Source organism: Meles meles, chromosome 4 (assembly GCF_922984935.1).
Source record: "Meles meles chromosome 4, mMelMel3.1 paternal haplotype, whole genome shotgun sequence".
Lineage (NCBI taxonomy): Eukaryota > Metazoa > Chordata > Mammalia > Carnivora > Mustelidae > Meles > Meles meles.
The window spans coordinates 3,025,111-3,045,155 of record NC_060069.1 but is presented as its reverse complement, the minus strand read 5'-3'; the positions used below and the strand labels follow the sequence as shown (position 1 = coordinate 3,045,155).

Sequence of the window (20,045 nt, the reverse complement as noted above, 5' to 3'; positions counted from 1 at the left end):
TAAAATCCTATGTCATCAGGGAAATGCATATTAAAACAAAAATGAGGTAAGACTACACACCTATCAGAATGGCCAAAGTTCAGAACACTAACACTGAATGCTGTCAAGGATGTGGAACAACTCTTACTCACTGGTGGCAGGAATGTAAAATACTACAACCACGCAGAGGAAGACAGTTTCACAGTTTCTTACAAACTAAACATACTCTTACCATACAATCCAGTAATCACGCTCCTTGGTATTTACCAAAAGGAGTTGAATACTTATGCCCACAAAAAACCTGCACACAGACGTTCAGAGCAACTTTATTCAAAACTGTCAAAACTTGGAAGCAACCAAGATGTCGTTCAGTGGGGTAAATGCATAAACTGTAATACACAGAATGGAATATTATTTATCACTAAGAGGAAATGAGCTTTCATTCCACAAAGACATGGAGGAACCTTAATTCCTGCTAAGGGAAGAAGCCAGTTTGAAAAGAAGACTACAAACTGTGTGATTCTAAATTATACAAAATTTAGGTCAAATTATGAAAAAAATAAAAATATCAGTGGTTGCCGGGGTAGGGTGCGGGAATGAAAAGGCAGAGGACAGAGGATTTGCAGGACAGTAAAAATACTCTGTATAATATGATAATGATAAATATGTATCATTATACATTTGTCTAAACCCACAAAGCACACAACACCAAGAATGAAACCCAAGGTAAACTAAGGACTTTATGTGATTATGATGTGTCAGTGTAGGTTTGTTTTTGGTAACAAATGTACTGCTGTGGTGAGTGATGCTGATAATGGGAAAGGGATGTGCACCTGAAGGGGGACAGGGATGTATGGGAAATCTCTGTACCTTCCTCCCAATTTTGTTGTGATCCTAAAACTGCTCTTTAAAAAATAAAATCTTGGGCGCCTGGGTGGCTCAGTGGGTTAAAGCCTCTGCTGGGTTAAAGCCTCTGCCTTCGGCTCAGGTCATGATCCCAGGGTCCTGGGATCCAGCCCCGCACTGGGCTCTCTGCTCTGCGGGGAGCCTGCTTCCTCCTCTCTCCCTGCCTGCCTCTCTGCCTACTTGTGATCTGTGTCAAGTAAATAAACAAATAATTAAAAAAAAAAAAAAAAAAGACAAAAAACAGTTCCTCAGTCTTTCCTTACCTTCACTGACTCTGACATTTTCTAAGAATACAGGTCACTTACTTTGTAGAATGCTACTCGACATGTATTTGCCTAATGTTTTGTCATAATCAGATTCCAGCTATGTATTTTTGGTATGAATACAATGAAGTGGTGGAGTGTGCCTCTTACAGGAGTTTTCTGGGATAAAGTTAACAAGAAGTATTTTGTGGGCCTATTTTGAGACTAACCGTCCTGTTTCCCATTAAACTTTCACCCACTTGTTTTAATAAACATTTATTACTGTATCTCGCACCTAGGGTGCCTGGGTGGCTCAGTCAGTTAAGCATCTGCCCCAGGCTTAGGCATAATCTGGGGGTCGTGAGATCTAGCCCCCCAAATCAGGCTCCCTGCTCATTGGGGAATCTGCTTCTCCCTCACCCTCTACCTGTCACTCCCCCCGTCTCTGCTTTCTCTGTCAAATGAATAAATGAAATTTTTTAAAAAACAAAACAAAACAAAAACAAATGTGCCAAAATGTTAACAGGTGGGGAAGTTGAAGGAAGGCTATATGGGAATTCTCTGAATACTTCCTGCAGATTTTCAGTTAAGTTGAAAAAATTTTTTCAATTTTTGGTATTTCCTTTCCTAAAATTGAGGGCTGTAAAAAGTCCAAATCATTCTCCTAAGAAAAATTCCTAGGTAGATTTCTAGGACTTGTGAACACTGGCTTAAGTTATCACAGCGGCATTCTCCAAAGTCAACCATTAAAATTTTATGCCTGAGTTTCCACAGTAGAAAATGAGATAAAATTATAATATGGACGTTTTAGATTAGAGCAGGGTTTCTAAACCTCAATGCTATTATTACTTTGTTGTAGAAAGATGGTCCTGTACATTGTAGAAATTTAGCAGACCCCTGAACTTTACCCACTAGATGCCAGAACACACTCACAACCAAGAAAACCTCTAAACAATGCCAAATGGCCCACAGAGGGCAAATTAGCCTCAGGTTGAGATCCACTAGATAAGAAGATAAAAACTGCCAATTCTATAACATAATTCACAAGGATCACATTCTTCCTATTCTACAGACCCAAGATCCTTGGCACACAACTATTTTAAAAAATACCAACATCTATTAGGATGGCTACTGTCAAAAAACACAAAAGTGATGGCAAGGATGTAAAAAACATTGCTTTTATAGCTGCTGGGAATGTAAAATGGTACAACTATTGTGGAAAACAGTATAGCAGTTCCTTAAGAAAATTAAGAAGAAAACTACAATATGATTCAGCAATTCTACTTCTGGGTGTAAATGTATCCAAAAGAACTGAAAGCAGAGTCTTAAAAAGATATTTGTATATTCATGTTCATAGCAGCATTAGTTCAAGTCCAGCATCGGGCTCCTTGCTTAATGGGGAGTCTGCTCCTCCCTCTGCCTGCAGCTCCTCCTGCTTGTACGTATATTCTTTCTGACAAATAAATAAAATCTTTTAAAAAAAAATGCAAGTTAAAGTAGTGTGACATCAATTTTTTGTCCAATGGATTAAAATACTAAAAGGGTTAAAAAAGTATTAAAAGGGTTGGAGGAGGGGCGCCTGGGTGGCTCAGTGGTTTAAGCCGCTGCCTTCAGCTCAGGTCATGATCTCGGGGTCCTGGGATCGAGTCCCGCATCGGGCTCTCTGCTTGGCAGGGAGCCTGCTTCCCTCTCTCTCTCTCTCTGCCTGCCTCTCTGCCTACTGTGATCTCTCAATGTGAAATAAATAAATAAAATCTTAAAAAAAAAAAAAAAAAAACAAAAAAAAAGGGTTGGAGGATATGTAAAATGACACTAATTCTTCCACAGTGTGGCTAGGGTTATAAATTTTACAGTATTTTAAGGTACGTAGTTTGGCAGAATTCTTATTTAAAAAGGGATGCTTTTGATCTAATAATTTCACTTCTAAGAATCCATCTGATAAAATACATGTATGTAGGAGCACATGGTTGGTTCAGTCAGTGGAATATGCAAGTCTTGGTCTTGGGGTTGGGAGTCCCCATGATGGGTACAGAGCCTACTTAAATAGATAAATACATACATACATACTTTTAAAAACACAAAATACATGTTTAAAGAAGTATCTCTAAAATATTCATTACAACACTATTTTAGTAAAGAATAATGGGAAAGAAGCAAAAAAAAAAAAAAAACCAACAGGAGTATGTATGTTTAATAACTAATAGCTGCTAATAATGCCACAGAATGTTGAAAAAAAACTTAAAAAGTTGGGAATGCCTGGGTGGCTCTATCAGTTAAGCTTCTGACTCTCGATTTTGGCTCAGGTCATGATCTCAGGGTCCTGGGATCGACCCCTGAAGGTCAGAGGCTTTGCACTCATTTGGGAGACTGCTTGAGGATTTCTATTCCTCTCCCACTGCCTCTCCCTCTAAAATAAATAAATCTTTTTTAAAAAGTAAATAAAAAGAGGGGCGCCTGGGTGGCTCAGTGGGTTAAGCCTCTGCCTTTGGCTCAGGTCATGATTTCAGGGTCCTGGGATGGAGCCCTGCATCAGGCTCTCTGCTCAGCGGGGAGCCTGCTTCCCCACCGCCGCCTCTGCCTGCCTCTCTGCCTACTTGTGATCTCTCTCTCTCCCTCTGTGTCAAATAAATAAATAAATAATCTTTAAGAAATAAAAAAGTAAATAGAGAAGTGAACCTCTGAAAGAGACAAAATCCACAAATGCAGTAAATTAAAAAGGAAGAAACTATATATATAAAGACCTCATTTTTTTAAAAAAGGATAATTATATATAAAGGATATATATATATAATAATCCATACATTGCATTAGGATTATTACCTATAAGCTACACTCCTGACACAGTTATCTCTGAGGATAAAAAGTAGATGGCAGCGGGGTCCTGGGATCGAGTCCCGCATCGGGCTCTCTGCTTGGCAGGGAGCCTGCTTCCCTCTCTCTTTCTCTCTGCCTGCCTCTCTGCCTACTTGTGATCTCTCTCGCTGTCAAATAAATAAATAAAATCTTTAAAAAAAAAAAAAAAGGAATAACTTTAATTTTTGGTTTCACTATTTATTAATTGTACTATGCCCCCAACTTTTTTTAAAAAAGGCACATCAAACGTGGGCCAGAATATCACATCCTTAGTAAGAAGGAAAACTTTTAAGTGAGGGAGCAGTAAAAAGCATTAAAGAAATAGTAAAAATTATCAGTTACCCTTCTGATATTTGGGATCAATATCAAGACTAATAAAGGCTAACAGAAAGAGGAATTAGAATGTAGATATCCTTATATAACTATTATCTCTGAAACCTAAAACTATAATTATCTGTTTTATACCTCACAGATACTTGCTATATTTTTTACAATTTGAAGGTCTGTGGCAACCCTGCATCAAGCAAGTCCATCAGCATCATTCTTCCAACAGCATTTGCTCACTGTCTCTATGTCTCATTTTGGTAATTCTCTGAATATTTCAAACTTTCTCATTATTATTATACTTGTCAGAGTGACTGGTGGTCAGCAATCTTTGCTGTTACTACTGTTAATTTTTTGGGGTTGCCATGAACAATACCACAGAAGATGGCAAACTTAATAAACGTTGTACCCATTCTGATTGCTCTACCAACGAGCTGTTCCCATCTCTCTCCCTCTCCCAGAGCTTCCTCATTCTCTAAGACACAACAATATTGATATTAAGCCAATTAATAACCCTACAATAGCTTCTAAGTGTTAGAGTGAATGGAAGAGTTACACATCTCACACTTTAAATCAAAAGCTGGAAATGATACAGCTTAGTAAGAAGGCATGTCGAAAGCCAAGACAGGCAAAAGCTAGGCCTTTTGTGCCAAAAAATTAGTCAAGTGGTGAATGCAGAGGAAAAGTTCTTGAAGGAAATGAAAAGTGCTACTCCAGTGAACACATTAACGACAGGAAAGCAAAAGAGACTTATTGCTGATATGGAGAAAGTGTTTGTGGTATAGATAAATGATCAAACCATTCCCTTAAGCCAAAGCCTAAGCAAACAAGGCCCTAACTCTCCTGAAGTCCATGAAGGCCGAGAGAGGTGAGGAAGCTGCAGAAGAACCGTCTGAAGCTAAAAGAAGCTGTTTCAGAGGTTTAGTATCTCCATAACATAAAGATGCAAGGAGAAGCAAGTGTTGACACAGAAGCTGCAAGAGGTTGCCCAGAAAATCTAGCTAAGATCATTAATGACGATAGCTACACTAAACAACAGCTTCTTCTTTTTTTTTTTTTTAAAGATTTTTTATTTATTTATTTGACAGAGAGAGAGATCACAAGTAGGCAGAGAGGCAGGCAGAGAGAGAGGAGGAAGCAGGCCCCCCGCCGAGCAGAGAGCCCGATGCGGGGCTCGATCCCAGGACCCCGAGACCATGACCCGAGCCGAAGGCAGCGGCTCAATCCACTGAGCCACCCAGGCGCCCCTAAACAACAGCTTCTCAACGTAGATGAAATAGCTTTCTATTAGAAGAGACTGCTATCTATGACTTTCACAGCTAGAGAGCAGAAGTCAATGTCTGGCTTCAAAACTTCAAAGGACAGATGGACTCTCTTTCTGGGAGCTAAAACAGCTGGTGACTTTAAGGTGAAGCCAGTGCTCAATGACCACTCCAGAATCCTAGGACACTTAAGAATTATGCTAAATCTAGTCTGCCTATGTTCTATATATGGAACAACAAAGCCTGATGGCAGCACGTATGTTTATAAGATGGTTTACTGAATATTTTATGCTCACTACTGAGACCTACTGGTCATAAAAAAAGACTCTTTTCAAAACATTAATGCTGACAGTGCTCCTGATCACCCAAGAGCTCTGACGGAGATGTATAGTGAGACTGATGTTGTTTTCATGCCTGCTAACACAATATCCATTCTGTAGCCTATGGACTGAGGAGTAATTTTGACTTTCAAATCTCATTATTTAGGAAATTTATTTCATAAGATCAAAGGTACATACAGAGTGATGCCTTTGATGGGTCTGGGCAAAGTAAACTGAAAACCTCCTGGAAAGGATTCACCACTCTAGATGCCATTAAGAACATTTGGGATTCATGGAAGAGGTCAAAATATCAGTATTTACAAGGAGTTTGGAAGAAGTTGATTCCAACCCTCACAGATGACTCTGAGTGGTTCAAGAACTCAGTGGAGGAAGTAAATGCGGATACGGTAAAAACAGCAAGAGAACTACAATTAGAAGTGAAGCCTGAACATGTGACTGAACTGCTGCAATTTCACGAAAAAACTTGAACGGATGAGGACTTGCTTCTTATGGATGAGTAAAGAAAGTGGTTTATTAAGATGGAACGTACTGCTGGTGAAGACGCCATAAAGACTATTGAAATGACAACAAAAGATTTAGAATATTACATAAACTTAGTTGAGCAGCAGCAGGGTTGAAGAAGACTGACCTAATTTTAAAAGAAGTTCTAGGGGCGCCTGGGTGGCTCAGTGGATTAAGCCGCTGCCTTCGGCTCAGGTCATGATCTCAGGGTCCTGAGATCGAGCCCCACATTGGGCCTTTGCTCAGCAGGGAGCCTGCTTCCTCCTCTCTCTCTGCCTGACTCTCTGCCTACTTGTGATCTCTCTTTCTCTGTCAAACTAAAATAAATAAAATCTTTTAAAAAAAAAAGAAAGAAGAAGTTCTACTGTGGGTAAAAGGCTACCAAACAGATTGTATGCTGCAAAGAAATCATTCATAAAAGGAAGAAGAGTCAATTAATGCAGCAAACTTCACTGTGGGCTTAATTTAAGAACTGCCACAGCTATCCCAACAACCTGTAGCAACTCCAAACCTGATCAGTCATTCGCCATCAACATCAAGAACTTCTATCAGCAAAAAGATTACAACTTGCTGAAAGTCAGATAATGATCAGCATTTTTTAAAAATAAAAACTATTTTTAAATTAAGGTATATACATTGTTTTTAGGCATAATGCTACTGCACATGTGACAGACTACAGTATCGTGTAAACCTAACTTTTATATGCACTGGGAAACCAAAAAATTCACAACTAACGTTATCATGATATTCCCTTTATTGCAGTGGTCTGGAACAGAACCCATAGTATCTTCAATATAACTGATGGACAAACCAGTATGTGTATACTTGTAATAAACTTCTTTTATTTCACTAAAGAGAAGTGCTCAAAGTATTTTATAGTAGATGACTTGCACTGCAGGACTATGGATATTTTTGAGAACTCCAAGGGCAAAGTAGAAGACACCCTGGGCCAGACATTTCTCCAACTAGCAAACGTAAAACAGTGCTTTGATTCTGTGTAAATGATAAAAATATACATTATCTCCATTTTGCCATCTGGCCTCTCTATTACTGCCATTTTATATAAAATAGCTCTATACTGAAAACACATAAAAATTGTAAACAGGTTAACATGAAAAGAGAATATCAGATTAGACTCTGCAACGTCTTAAACTATTTTAACAGTCAAAAAATTAAGCTAAAAAGTATAAGTGATAGAAATATTACAAATATTGTAAACTAAACAAAATAATCTATTTTGTAGTCTCTGGTAAAAATGATAGGCATAGTGTGTACGGCAGAGACTGCCATTTGTCCCACAGTATTCTTTCTGCTCTTCCTTTATTAACTAGTATCTCTTATTCTTAGCCCTGGCCAACTAAATACTGTATTTCCAGCCTCACCTGTGGTTAAAATATGGCCATGTGACTAATTCCTGGCTAATAAGATGTGAGCAGCTATGAGGCATATTAATGATATCCTCAAAAAGAATAGGTGTGGCCTCTATTCTTGCTTTTCCTGTTCCTGCTGGCTGGACCATAACAAGATGAGAAGCTGAAGCACTAGTATTAAACCATGAGACAGAAACTATATATTAACATGACAGAGCACCAAGATGGAAGAAAACTGGTTCCCTAGCACTGTAAATCCTGACCTGATTATATCTGCTGTTACATGTGAAAAAGAAAGAAAATTATAGCCTCTTCATTCAACTGAATAATATTTACAAGAACAGAACTGTTACTCTATGAGGAGGTGCCACGGCTTCTCTTAAAGACTAGCTACTGAGAGCACCCGTCTGGCTTAGTCAACAGCATATCCAACTCTTGATCTCAAGCTTTGTGAGTTCAAGCCCCAGGTTGGGTGTGGAGCCTACTTTAAAAAATAAATTAGCTAAAATAAATAAAATGGGAAAAAAAAATAAATAAATTAGCTAAATTAAAAAAAAAAAAAGACAAGCTGCTAAGCCTGTGCTTGTATCAGAAAAGGGTTTACCATTGAACACAGAATACCTACAAACAGCTGCCATTCAACAACACATTAGTATGTACATATTCCCATAGTCTGTAATCATCAGCATAAATCAGATGAAGATAACTAAAAATGAGCACAACGTTATAATAAGAAAAGGACCATTTAAAATCTTGATACTTACTGATACATTAGCACTATCACTGCTTGCAATCTCAGCTGCCTTCTCAATTATCTGTTAAAAAAAAGTTTTAAATTCGTGCTTATATTTGTAAAATTTTAATTGTAAATGATTATAATTGTACTTAGACTACAAGAAACAACATAGGGTCTGGCATTTCTATGCTTTACAATGTAAACATGAATTTTAAATGCAAAATGGTATTATGTGGTGATTCCCAATCTTCAAACTCCTGACAACTGAGAGTCAATGGTACTGTGACTCCCAGGGTCCACTAGCATTGTCTGTAGATAAAATAAGCAATGGCTTGAATATGTATGTGAAAGAATTCTTTGGTATGTGAAAGAATTTTAAATACAGGAAATATTTTCTGATTAAGAAAATGCAAAGATATGCAAGAATTACTAAATTAGTAAGTTTTTCTCATTTGTCACTTTTTTCCCTAAATTAACATAAAAAAGTAGACTATCGGGATAATCTAAAAACATCTTTTGAATTTTTTTACTTCAAAGGGGGCTCTGATTCTTAAAAAGATGGGAAAATTAGTGGTTAAAGAATCTGAAGATTTATATCCAGTTACTGACTTACATAATACTAAATGAATAATTTAACAGTATCCTCAAATATAAAGTGTAGTGATAACTCTTATCCTATTTCATACAGTTTTTATAATGACAAAATGAAATTAGTTATTAAAATTATCAATAACCATAAAATTGTCTTGAAAAGCAAAATGTACACAAATGATCACAACAAAAATCATTAAATTAAATAAAAAGAGTACAGGGAACTTTCACTTCTTCTATCTGTATTATTTGATTTTTTAAATTATACAAGTTTTATAAAATCCCAGTAAGTATATTTATATATATTTAAAGACAAATCCTCTATCGCAAGTTGATTTTCAAAGACAGACTCTCTAAGAGATTACAAAGGCAAAAGGAAAGTTTAGTGACTTAAGCAGTGTTGAAATAAAACATTTTAAAGAAACTGGACTTCTCCTGAAATATAACATGAAAACTACATATATTTGCATAGGATAGTCGTAAAAATGCTTCAAAAAACACCTCATTTGATCCAAAAGAAACTATAACTCATTGTTGAACACATACTATTAAGTGAACACAAAAAGAGTCATAGCTTGGAGTATAAAATGTATCACAAGTAACTATGCCTTCTGGTTAAATTGCTATTCTAAGGAATATGGAAAGCCAGGGCACGAATGCAATGGATGAGTCAAAAATGTACCTTTTCCAACTCAGTGTACACTAAGGTATACGGTTCTTGACATATTTGGGATTTCAACTGTATTAACCACAAAATTTAATTTGGTTGTATATTACTGATCAGAAAACCATTACAGAAGAATTGGAAATGAAAAGTTATCTTATGTGGATAAAATTCAATAAAAATCAGAGTAAAGAAGAAACATTAGGTAACATAAGTTTAATTTACATATTACTTCAAAAATTTACTCTATACAGGTCTGGCAGTGCTGAATTTTAAAAAACGATTAAGTTTAAAGATGGATTAATGTGAATATTATTTAGTATAATATTAATTTTTAAAGGAAGCTTTTCTCACATAGATGAAGGAAAGAAAATAAACTTGTTACTATCTGAGAATCTGTTCCAAGATTTTCTCATAAAAATCGCACCAATCATACCTGAAACAAAGATGCCAAACCTGAAGATAAAACACATGACTGCTTAGCTCTCAGAATGTAAATTAGCATAGCCCCATTTTCAACTCCAGCAGATACCCTCCTGATACCCAAGATAAGCAGTTTGTATACTAAGGAAATATGTTTAGAAATGGAAGTCCTTGCTATAGATTCTACACAAGTAACAGTACCTTAGGAAGTCTTACTAATAGTAATAGTCAACATAAATCTTCTGTTCTTCGAATACCAATTCTGACACAGCAGTGACCATGTCTTCAATTCCTAAACTAAGATGCTGGGCAAGCTTCAATGTACGTATCACATACTCAGACTTATATGAATGCATTTACTATCATTTTAAATTGAAAAGAAACTGAGAGAACAATTATGATTTCCTCATTTTATAAATGAGAAACCTGACCTTCAGAGATATTATGTCTCACCTGGTCAGTGATAAAGCCAAGATTAAATACAAGTTTAGTTGGCTCCATGCTCAGTGGTCTTTCCACTGAACCAAGGTGCCAATGTATATGATGTTTTGAAAGAGAAACAAACATGGAAAGCTTAAACTATAAACATGAAGAGCCAAGAACTAATGATTCAGTGATTTTCATGCATGCTGATTCTTTAAATAATTAGCTTACCTTATCGAAGGGAGGATAATAATAAGGTTGTTTTTTATTTTCTGGGAATTTGATATGCAAAGCTGTTGCATTTTCAGTATACGGATTTGTTTGAACAGTTCCCATTGGATTCAACATTTCTTCAAGTTCATCTAAAATATATAAATAATTTTGATTCTTAAAAAATGTTTTTAAAAACTAAACTAAAATAGGGCGCCTGGGTGGCTCAGTGGGTTGGGCAGCTGCCTTTGGCTTGGGTCGTGATCTCGGGGTCCTGGGATCGAGTCCCGCATCGGGCTCTCTGCTCGGCAGGGAGCCTGCTTCCCTCTCTCTCTCTCTGCCTGCCTCTGTCTGCTTGTGATCTCTCTCTGTCAAGTAAATAGATGAAATCTTTAAAAAAAAAACAAAAAACAAAAAACTAAAATAAAATAAATCCTTAGTAGAAAATTATTTTACAACTATGGCACCTAAGGAATTTGGCAAACAATCGTATCAGTAAGCTTCTAACTTTCTGTTAATACTTGACACAAGAATTGAATGTGAGTTTACATACAACTCTAAAATGACAAAGTTTACAAAAATACCTACCTCTCCTCTTTCTTCAAATTTGACTAGTATTCTCAATCTTGGAAAAAAAAAAAAAAACTTAACGGGAACTGTTCTCCATCAATATAAAGTGACCCACAGAATTTTTATTACTTCACCACATATATGGATTCCTTATTTTCCATGGTCATCACAGTACCCAATATATGGATTCCTTATTTTCCATGGTCATCACAGTACCCAAACTGATATTCTGAGAAGCATCAATGACATTCTTCCCGACAAATCTAATGTTGTTTATACTCCTCAATTAGCCCATAAACTGCTGTTAACAGTTAAAGGGCTCTCTGATAATTTCTGCAACACTCCATTCAAATGGTACTCCTTTAACCGAATAAACTGCTTATTTCTTTAAGGTACTCCCTCTGCTCCCCCATGGTACATTCATAGAATTGTGCATGGGATTCTTAGATTTCAGTGTTCTCATAAAACTTTTTCATTTCACAGATAAGTAAACTGTCAAAGAGACAATAAACTCAAGAGAACAGAATTAGCAGTACAACCTAAAGTCTCTCCTCTCCAAACTATTATCTCCTTATACAGACTTTTAGTACAGCTGTTCTCTCCTAAGGAAATAAAAATCCATTCTGTCCAGGCCTGATGTCCAGATATTATGCATACTCAAATTATTTACCAATGCTAGAAAATGAGAATTACAAAATGAGAAAGTTGGACAAAAGAATGTTGACTTTCTCTTCTAACATTGACATTGTAGGATGTGCCCCCAAATCATTCCCTTTCCACCAGCCTCTTTAAATAAAAAAAAAAAAAAAAAAAAAAAAATTCTCATTTATATACCTCTAAAGCATATTTCTCAAATTAAAATCCTATATTTACGCTATCTGATAGCATTATACGCCTTTGTCCTACCACATACAATCTAGCTAAAGTAAAATGTAGCATTTTAGTATTCTTACTAACAAACAGAGAGGTAACCTTGCTTAAAAGTGACCAAAAAAGCACTCTAATAAATAGAAGGTACAAATTGGTACAACCTCAACTGGAGAGCGATTTGTGATTACCAAAATTATAAACTTACTTTTTTTAATTTTAAAATTCCAAGTTTTTTTAAGTTTTTATTTTAATTTCAGTTAGTTAACATAGAGTGTTATATCAGTTTCAGGTGTACAATAACAAATGTATTTTTTCTTTAACTTAACAGACCCACCTCTAGGAATTTATCTTAAACATATACCTGCACATAAGCAAGATTATTCACTATAACACTGCTTAAATTATCAAAAGGGAAGTCAGCTTTAAGAACAGTAGCAGCACTCTATATATATAGATAAGGTTAAAAGGGCAAAAAGGAGAACACTGCACAGAATGCTATTTTAAGACTAGAAGAAAAATAGAAATCTACATTTGTATTTCCTAGTGTATATGAGAAGAAATCTGGAAAGATAAAAAAGCAACCAGTAATGTGATTATATACCATTTAATGATGGCCTAGGGACTCTAGACAATACATTATTTGTAGTTCCTTTTTTTCAGCTTCACTCCTACTGGGATAAAGTAACAATTCTAGAGCTCATACATGCATAGCAAATGTGTTCATTTATTATTTTTCACATTACATTTTGTTAGAGATGAAGTCAGGCTCATAGTGTGCCAAGATAATACTGTTCAAAATTGTCCATTTTACTAAAAATACCAGTTGAGTTGCTTGGTGATTCTGGAGAACATGTGTGAGTCTAAATTAAAATTTTCAAAAAGGTATAACTGCTGAAATGCATAATTTTTACTCTAACTATGAAGCTCACAGTTTCTTTAAGAAATATATAAATGCACACTACTCTCTTATATTTGGGGGAAAACATGATTAGTAAAAACTACTATAGGTATATGAGGAAAGGGTAGAAACTGAAGTATATATACACACAAAATATTAGAACATGTTTTAAATATGTCTGTGAGTAACTGATTATCCAAAACCAATTTCTCAGGTGTCAACTACTAATAAACATTTTCAAGTATCTGTCACCCACAAAATAACTTTAAAATGCAAGTAATTTCACAATTTTATTAACTGTATTAACAAACTATGAAGGCAGGGGGGAATGAAAACCACTATTATAATATAACCGCAAAGTTTATATTAAAATTTCAAACATTCAGGAAACGCAGTATGGAATAATGGAAAGAATCAAGCAGTCTTCTGTACAAATCCTACTTTTGAACCAAAGTGAACCTAAATTTTAAGTCTTACAAAACTGGTTCCCTTTTTGGGTACTCTGAATAGTACTTCAGAAATATATGCATATGGAAGGTGCTCCTCTTAGATCAAATTTCAGGTTAAAGCCAACTAAACACTTGCTGTGTTTTTACTATTCTTCCCATATTAGTGAATGTTGCTTCTATTAGTGTAGAAATTTAGTACAATTAGAAGCAAAAAGATCGTTACAAAGAAGACATTGTTCCTTAGAAGAATTTCTCCCAAATCTATAAAAATAAAACTTTTAAAAGCAAGAACACATTCACCAGGGTAACAAATATCTTCAGATACAAATCACTTTTTAAATACATTAAAACAATCTGTGGGCATCTGTTTTAGAATAAATAATAAAGATACGAAAAGATGGTTTCTTTACTAAACTGAAAGAATAGTGAGTCGTAAAGAAACTAACTAGTCCACATGCCAAAAGTTACTCTTTAAGGATTAGGATATAAGTCTTACCAGGAAATGAAGACCAGCTGTGCAATATTATGTCTCCAGATCTCAACTGTCCTTTAAAGTCAAAAACCATCGTATTTACCCACGCTACAGGATAATGCTGTTGAAAAAGATACCACTGTATAAACAGCCTGAAAAAGAACTTCAGCAGGTAAATATGTACATGCCCTTTGATTCAAAAATTTAGATCTAGAAATATCTAGCGTTCCAGATGATTTCCCAAAAAATCATCCTAAATAAAACAAGCTGTACAGGGAAAAATGTTCTAGATCTTTACAATGGTTCAAGAAAACTCTGAAAGTCAATTAATGTCTCATGACGAAACAATGTGCAATTTTTAATGATTCAAGAAAATATGTATGACATATCAGTTATATGTTTTACGAGCTTTATACCTCATTAAACCTTAATGTAGGAGAAGACAATGTCTGTAGGTAATGTAGAATTTATTTGTATTTCTTAGAAGGAAGCCTAGACACCTAGACCAATTAACTTGGTCACAGTTTATCAAAAAACCTTATAAACAGTCAAATACTTTGAGTAAAATTCTTTATCTGTGTAAGAAAAAATACTAAGGAAGTACTCTTCTGTGACTTTTACACCCTAAAATTTTTTTTAAAACTGTATGATAATGGGGCGCCTGGGTGGCTCAGTGGATTAAGCCGCTGCCTTCGGCTCGGGTCATGATCTCAGGGTCCTGGGATCGAGCCCCGCATCTGGCTCTCTGCTCCGCGGGGAGCCTGCTTCCTCCTCTATCTCTGCCTGCCTCTCTGCCTACTTGTGATCTCTCTCTCTGTCAAATAAATAAATAAAAATCTTTTAAAAAAAAACCAAAAACAACATACTGCTTCCTTCTATGAGAAAATATGGGGGGAAACAATAAACAATATTAAAAAAACAACAACTGTATGATAATAACCAGAGGAAGAGCCTGCTTAATTCTTTTACATTAAAGAATAAAGGACACAAATTCATGTACATAAATATAGCAACCAGTTTTTTTTAATATATAAAATTCATGTCCCCATCCCTCCAAAACAACTTTTCATAAACTTAAAAGAAAATGAAAAAGACAGGACTAAAAATATGAAATGGAATATGAGAACAGGTACACCATCCTTTTTCCCCAATTTCAAAATCTAAGAAAACTGAAAACTACAAGTTTATTCATAATTCATATGACAGCAAAACATGGCCAGAAATGGCATGAAGTTAACTAATATCCTGCATTTGTCTCATTTAACAATGATGTGTTTTATTACAGATTTGTGATCCAGGCCCCACTGATGTGTTGAATAAAGTATATTGTATGATCTTTCTAAAATTCACAAAAATCTGAATGTTTGAGCATATGTGGCGCATAGAATTTCAGTTAAAGTACTGTGGGAATATAGTTTTTTAATCCTTCCATTCTTTTTAATCTATATTTTCTAAAGTATTATATTTTTGCCAAAAGAGAAATAAATGAACAGAACAAAAAAATGATGTATCATCTTTTTAAAATCACTTCATAGGGATGAAAGTTATATGCTATCATTTCACATGTCACTCAATTATTTCAAAGACTCTTAAAATTATTCCATTGTAAAAATTTTTCGGTAGTGTATAATTACCACTTTCCCAGATTTCCGGATGGTCTGATATTTAGAGGGATTAATAGTTTTAGTTGACTTTTTTGTTTTCACTTTATCCAGAACTGCATAAACAGCAAAACATAATCGAGCCATTCGTGGCAGGTCACAAGTATTTATATCAAATTCCAGAGGTTCATTCCAAATGTGATCATTTTTCCCTGATATCTCTGAGCTTACGATGGTTTTACAGAGGAGTTCAGTACCATGAAAAAGGCCAGCCCTGACATGAACCTGTAATAAGGGAGACAAAAACACAGAATTATGAGTACTGCACCACTGAAACACCTCCACTCTGAAAAACAAACATCTATTAGGAGAAGCAGCACACCAACTCTAGGAAAAACTTTTCGTCCACAGAAACAACAGGCTGTACGTATCAGTAAACCCTTATTTTAACCCGTATTTCACTTAATAAGTAAACCAACTAAAAAATACAGTATGTCTCAATGGTATAAACGATCATCTACACAAAACCAAGACCGTAAGTATAAAAACTACTATCACACGTTCACCTCCACTGACTGTATTTACTTGGGGTCTTGTCTTGTTCTTTGTATAACTGGAAAGTAAGTGACAGATAAAATGTCTCTGAAGTCTCTTTCTACTTCTTAATAAAGTACGAACTGGACGTTCTAAGACCCACCTTCTTAAAGATATTCTATCCATATTTACAATTATTCTACACATCATTGTGTTTCATTTTTTCCTGAAGACACAGGTCAAGAGTAATGCAGGACATATGCAAAATGTCCCAGAAAATTTTACTCAGTCATTCATATAGTTTTTTATGACATAACCCAATTATCTCTAAATTTAAAAGTGAGTAGTACAGAAGTAGAACAAATAATCCATAAGTACAGAAGTAGAACAAATAATCCTTAAGTTTAGGGCGCCTGGGTGGCTCAGTGGGTTAAGTCGCTGCCTTCGGCTCAGGTCATGATCTCAGGGCCCTGGGATCGAGTACCGCATCGGGCTCTCTGCTCAGCAGGGAGCCTGCTTCTCTCTCTCTCTCTCTCTCTCTGCCTGCCTCTCTGCCAACTTGTGATCTCTCTCTGCCAAATAAATAAATAAAATCTTAAAAAAAAATAATAATCCTTAAATTTATATGGAATCACAAAAGACGCCAAATAGCCAAAGCAACCTTGAGAAAGAACAAAGCTGGAGGCATCACAATCCCAGATTTCAAGATATTCTACAAAGTTAAAGTAATCAAAACAATATGATACTGGCACAAAAACAAAGACATCCATCAATGGAACAGAATAGAGAGCCCAGAGATAAACCCACATTTACCTGGTCAATCAATCCACAACAAAGGAGGCAAGAATATACAACAGGGAAAAGATAGTCTCTTAAATAAATGGTGCTGGAAAAACTGAATAGCTACATAGAAAAGAATGAAACTGGACCACCTTATGCCATATACAAAAATAAACTCAAAATGCATTAAAGACCTAAATGTGAGATCTGAAACCATAGAACTCAAATGGATACTGGCCTTAGCAACATTTTCCTAGATATGTTCCCTCCAGCAACAGAAGCAAAAGCAAAAATACACTATTGGGACTAAACCAAATAAAAAGCTTTTTCACAGTAAAGGAAACCATCAACCTAACAAAAGGCAGTCCACTGAAAGGGAAAAGATATTTGCAAATGATATATCTAATAAGGGGTTTATATCCAAAATATATAAAGAAGTTACACAACTCAACACCTCCCCAAAATCAAACAATCCAATTTAAAAATGGGCAGAGAGGGGCGCCTGGGTGGCTCAGTGGGTTTAGCCACTGCCTTCAGCTCAGATCATCATCTCAGGGTCCTGAGATCGGGCCCCGCATAGGGCTCTGGGCTCAGCAGAAGCCTGCTTCCCTCTCTCTCTGCCTGCCTCTCGGCCTACTTGTGATCTCTCTCTCTCTGTCAAATAAATAAATAAAATCTTTAAAAAAATAAATTAAATTAAATTAAAATTAAAATGAACAAAAAATAAAAATGGGCAGAGGACCTGAACAGCTATTTTTCCAAAGAAGACATTCAGATGGCCAAGAAACGTATGAAAAGATGTTCAACATCACTAATCATCAGGAAAATGACATCAAAACCATCATGAAACATCACCTTATACCTGTCACAATGGTTTCAGTCAAAACAAGAAATAACAAACGCTGATGAGGATCTGGAGAAAGGGAATCCTTGTGCACTGTTAGTGGGAATGTAAATTAGTGCAGCCACTATGGAAAACAGTAAGAAGGTTCCTTGAAAAAGTAAGAATAGGAATACCATATGATCCAGTAGTTCCACTATGAGTATTTACCCAAAGAAAACAAAAAAACTAATCTGAAAGATGTATACACCCCTATGTTTATTGCAGCATTATTTATAATAGACAAGGTATGTAAGCAACCCAAGTGTCCATCCATAGATGAGTGGATTAAAAAAGATGTGCTGTGTGTGTGTGTGTGTAATGGAATATTACTCAGCCATACCAAAGGATGAGATCTTGCCATTTGCAACATTAGAGGGTATTGTGCTAAGTGAAATAAGTCAGAAAGAAAGACAACGTCCACATGATTTCACTTATATGTGAAATCTAAAAACAAATGAACAAACAAAGCAGGAAAGGACCCATAAATACAGAGAACAAACTGAGGGTCGCTAGAGGGATAAATGAAGGGGACGGGCAAATGGGTAAAGTGGAATAGGAGGCACAGGCTTCAAGTTATAGAATGAATAAGTTACAGGGATGAAAGGTTGAGGATGGGGATATAATCAATGGTACTGTTAACAGTGTTGTACGGTAACATATTGTAGCTACACTCATGGTGAGCACAGCATAATTCATAGAGTGGTACAATCACTATGCTGTATACCTGAAATTAATGTATTGTGTGTCAACTATACAGCAATAAAACTGGTTGACTAATAAGTTACAAAGTGGGTGGTGAAAGTAGAAAAACAATACGAAACACAGACTGACTTTATGGTCAAATGTTTTTATATTGCTTTATTCAAATGTGATCTTAGCACACAGTAGTACTCGTGAATATATAGGTTTATTTTTTATAGGTTCATTTTTAATTTAAAATGGGCTTATCAATAAAAACTGACTTATTAGAAGAGTCACTATCCTCATTTTGGAAAAGGTAATATCAAGAATACCCATTCTATCAAAGAGACAGAAACATTTTTTTTTTGAGACAAACATTTAAATAGAGATAAGAAATCTTAAGTAATACCATCAATTTTAAAGTTATAAATATTTATATTAGAATTATTTGAGTTTAAAAGCTATTAAAATTGTTTTAATTGCATAAATAAAACTACAGGCTAGTTCATAATGTTCATAGTTCATATAGTTAGTTCAAATGTAACAGGGAAAGAATGGCTTTAATAAACAGTATTCATTTATCTAACTCCCACAAAATAAACACAGATTGGAGTTCCCAGATGACTCAGAGCCTGATGTGGGACCGATCTCACAACCCTGAGACCATGACCTGCGCTCAGCGTGGGGTCTCTCTCCTTCTACCAGTGCACCTCCCCCTGCTCACACACACACACACTCTCTCTCTCTCTCTCTCAAAATAAATATAATCCTAAATAAAAATAAACACAGATTAAAGGGTCAGATATGTTAAAAATCATTAAAAAGCAAAAATTTAAAAGTTATCAGAATAAGTACTGAGGCCTGGTGATGGGTTCATAGAAGTTAATTACACTATTCTCTCAACTTTTGTGTATGTTTAAATTTTTCCATTAAAAAATTTTAAGTTAAAGAAAATTAGTTATTCCAAATACATATGGATTATTATTACACAGTAAAAATTTAGATAATAAGGAGTACAAAGAATTGCTAAAAGCACCTGCAGTAAATTTTCAGGCCACCAAGAATTTTCATCTGAATACACACCTGATTGCCCTCAAATTCACAGAAAAGGGATTATTCCTTCTTCACAAAACCTCTAGTTCCATCTTGTTCCAATTTTCCAAGTACTTAGACCTTGCTCCTTTGCTTCTCTGAATTGGAAAAATCCCCTCCCCAGCAGGCTATGAAACCTAAGCATTTCTCTCCCATGTCAAACTCAAACAAAAACCTTCTTTAGAACCCAACTAATGATAATGAGAATGGTGCCAGTATCTGTCTACTCATGTTTCCTACTTTCAATCCATAATAAGTCTATACTGTAATACAAGAGGAAAGTGATTTATGATATAATCTTGCTATTTTAAAAATAGTGGTTCTTTTTTTTAAAGTAGGCTCTATACCAATGTGAGGCTTGAACTCACAACCTTGAGATTAAGAGTCCCA

The 20,045-nt window shown here is 35.5% G+C and overlaps 1 protein-coding gene across 6 annotated transcripts in view; it reads right to left on the bottom strand.

Moving 5' to 3' along the window:
* Window positions 1–20,045, bottom strand: part of PIK3CB (phosphatidylinositol-4,5-bisphosphate 3-kinase catalytic subunit beta) — a 187,984-nt gene that overhangs the window by 56,054 nt on the left and 111,885 nt on the right. For all 6 annotated transcript variants that reach the window (XM_046002039.1, XM_046002040.1, XM_046002037.1 and 3 more), the window contains 4 exons: window positions 15,719–15,970; window positions 14,109–14,205; window positions 10,847–10,977; window positions 8,543–8,593 (listed from right to left, as the gene is read on the bottom strand). In XM_046002039.1, the coding sequence (XP_045857995.1) occupies window positions 8,543–8,593; window positions 10,847–10,977; window positions 14,109–14,205; window positions 15,719–15,970 (531 nt within the window). The remainder of the gene's footprint in view (window positions 1–8,542; window positions 8,594–10,846; window positions 10,978–14,108; window positions 14,206–15,718; window positions 15,971–20,045) is intronic.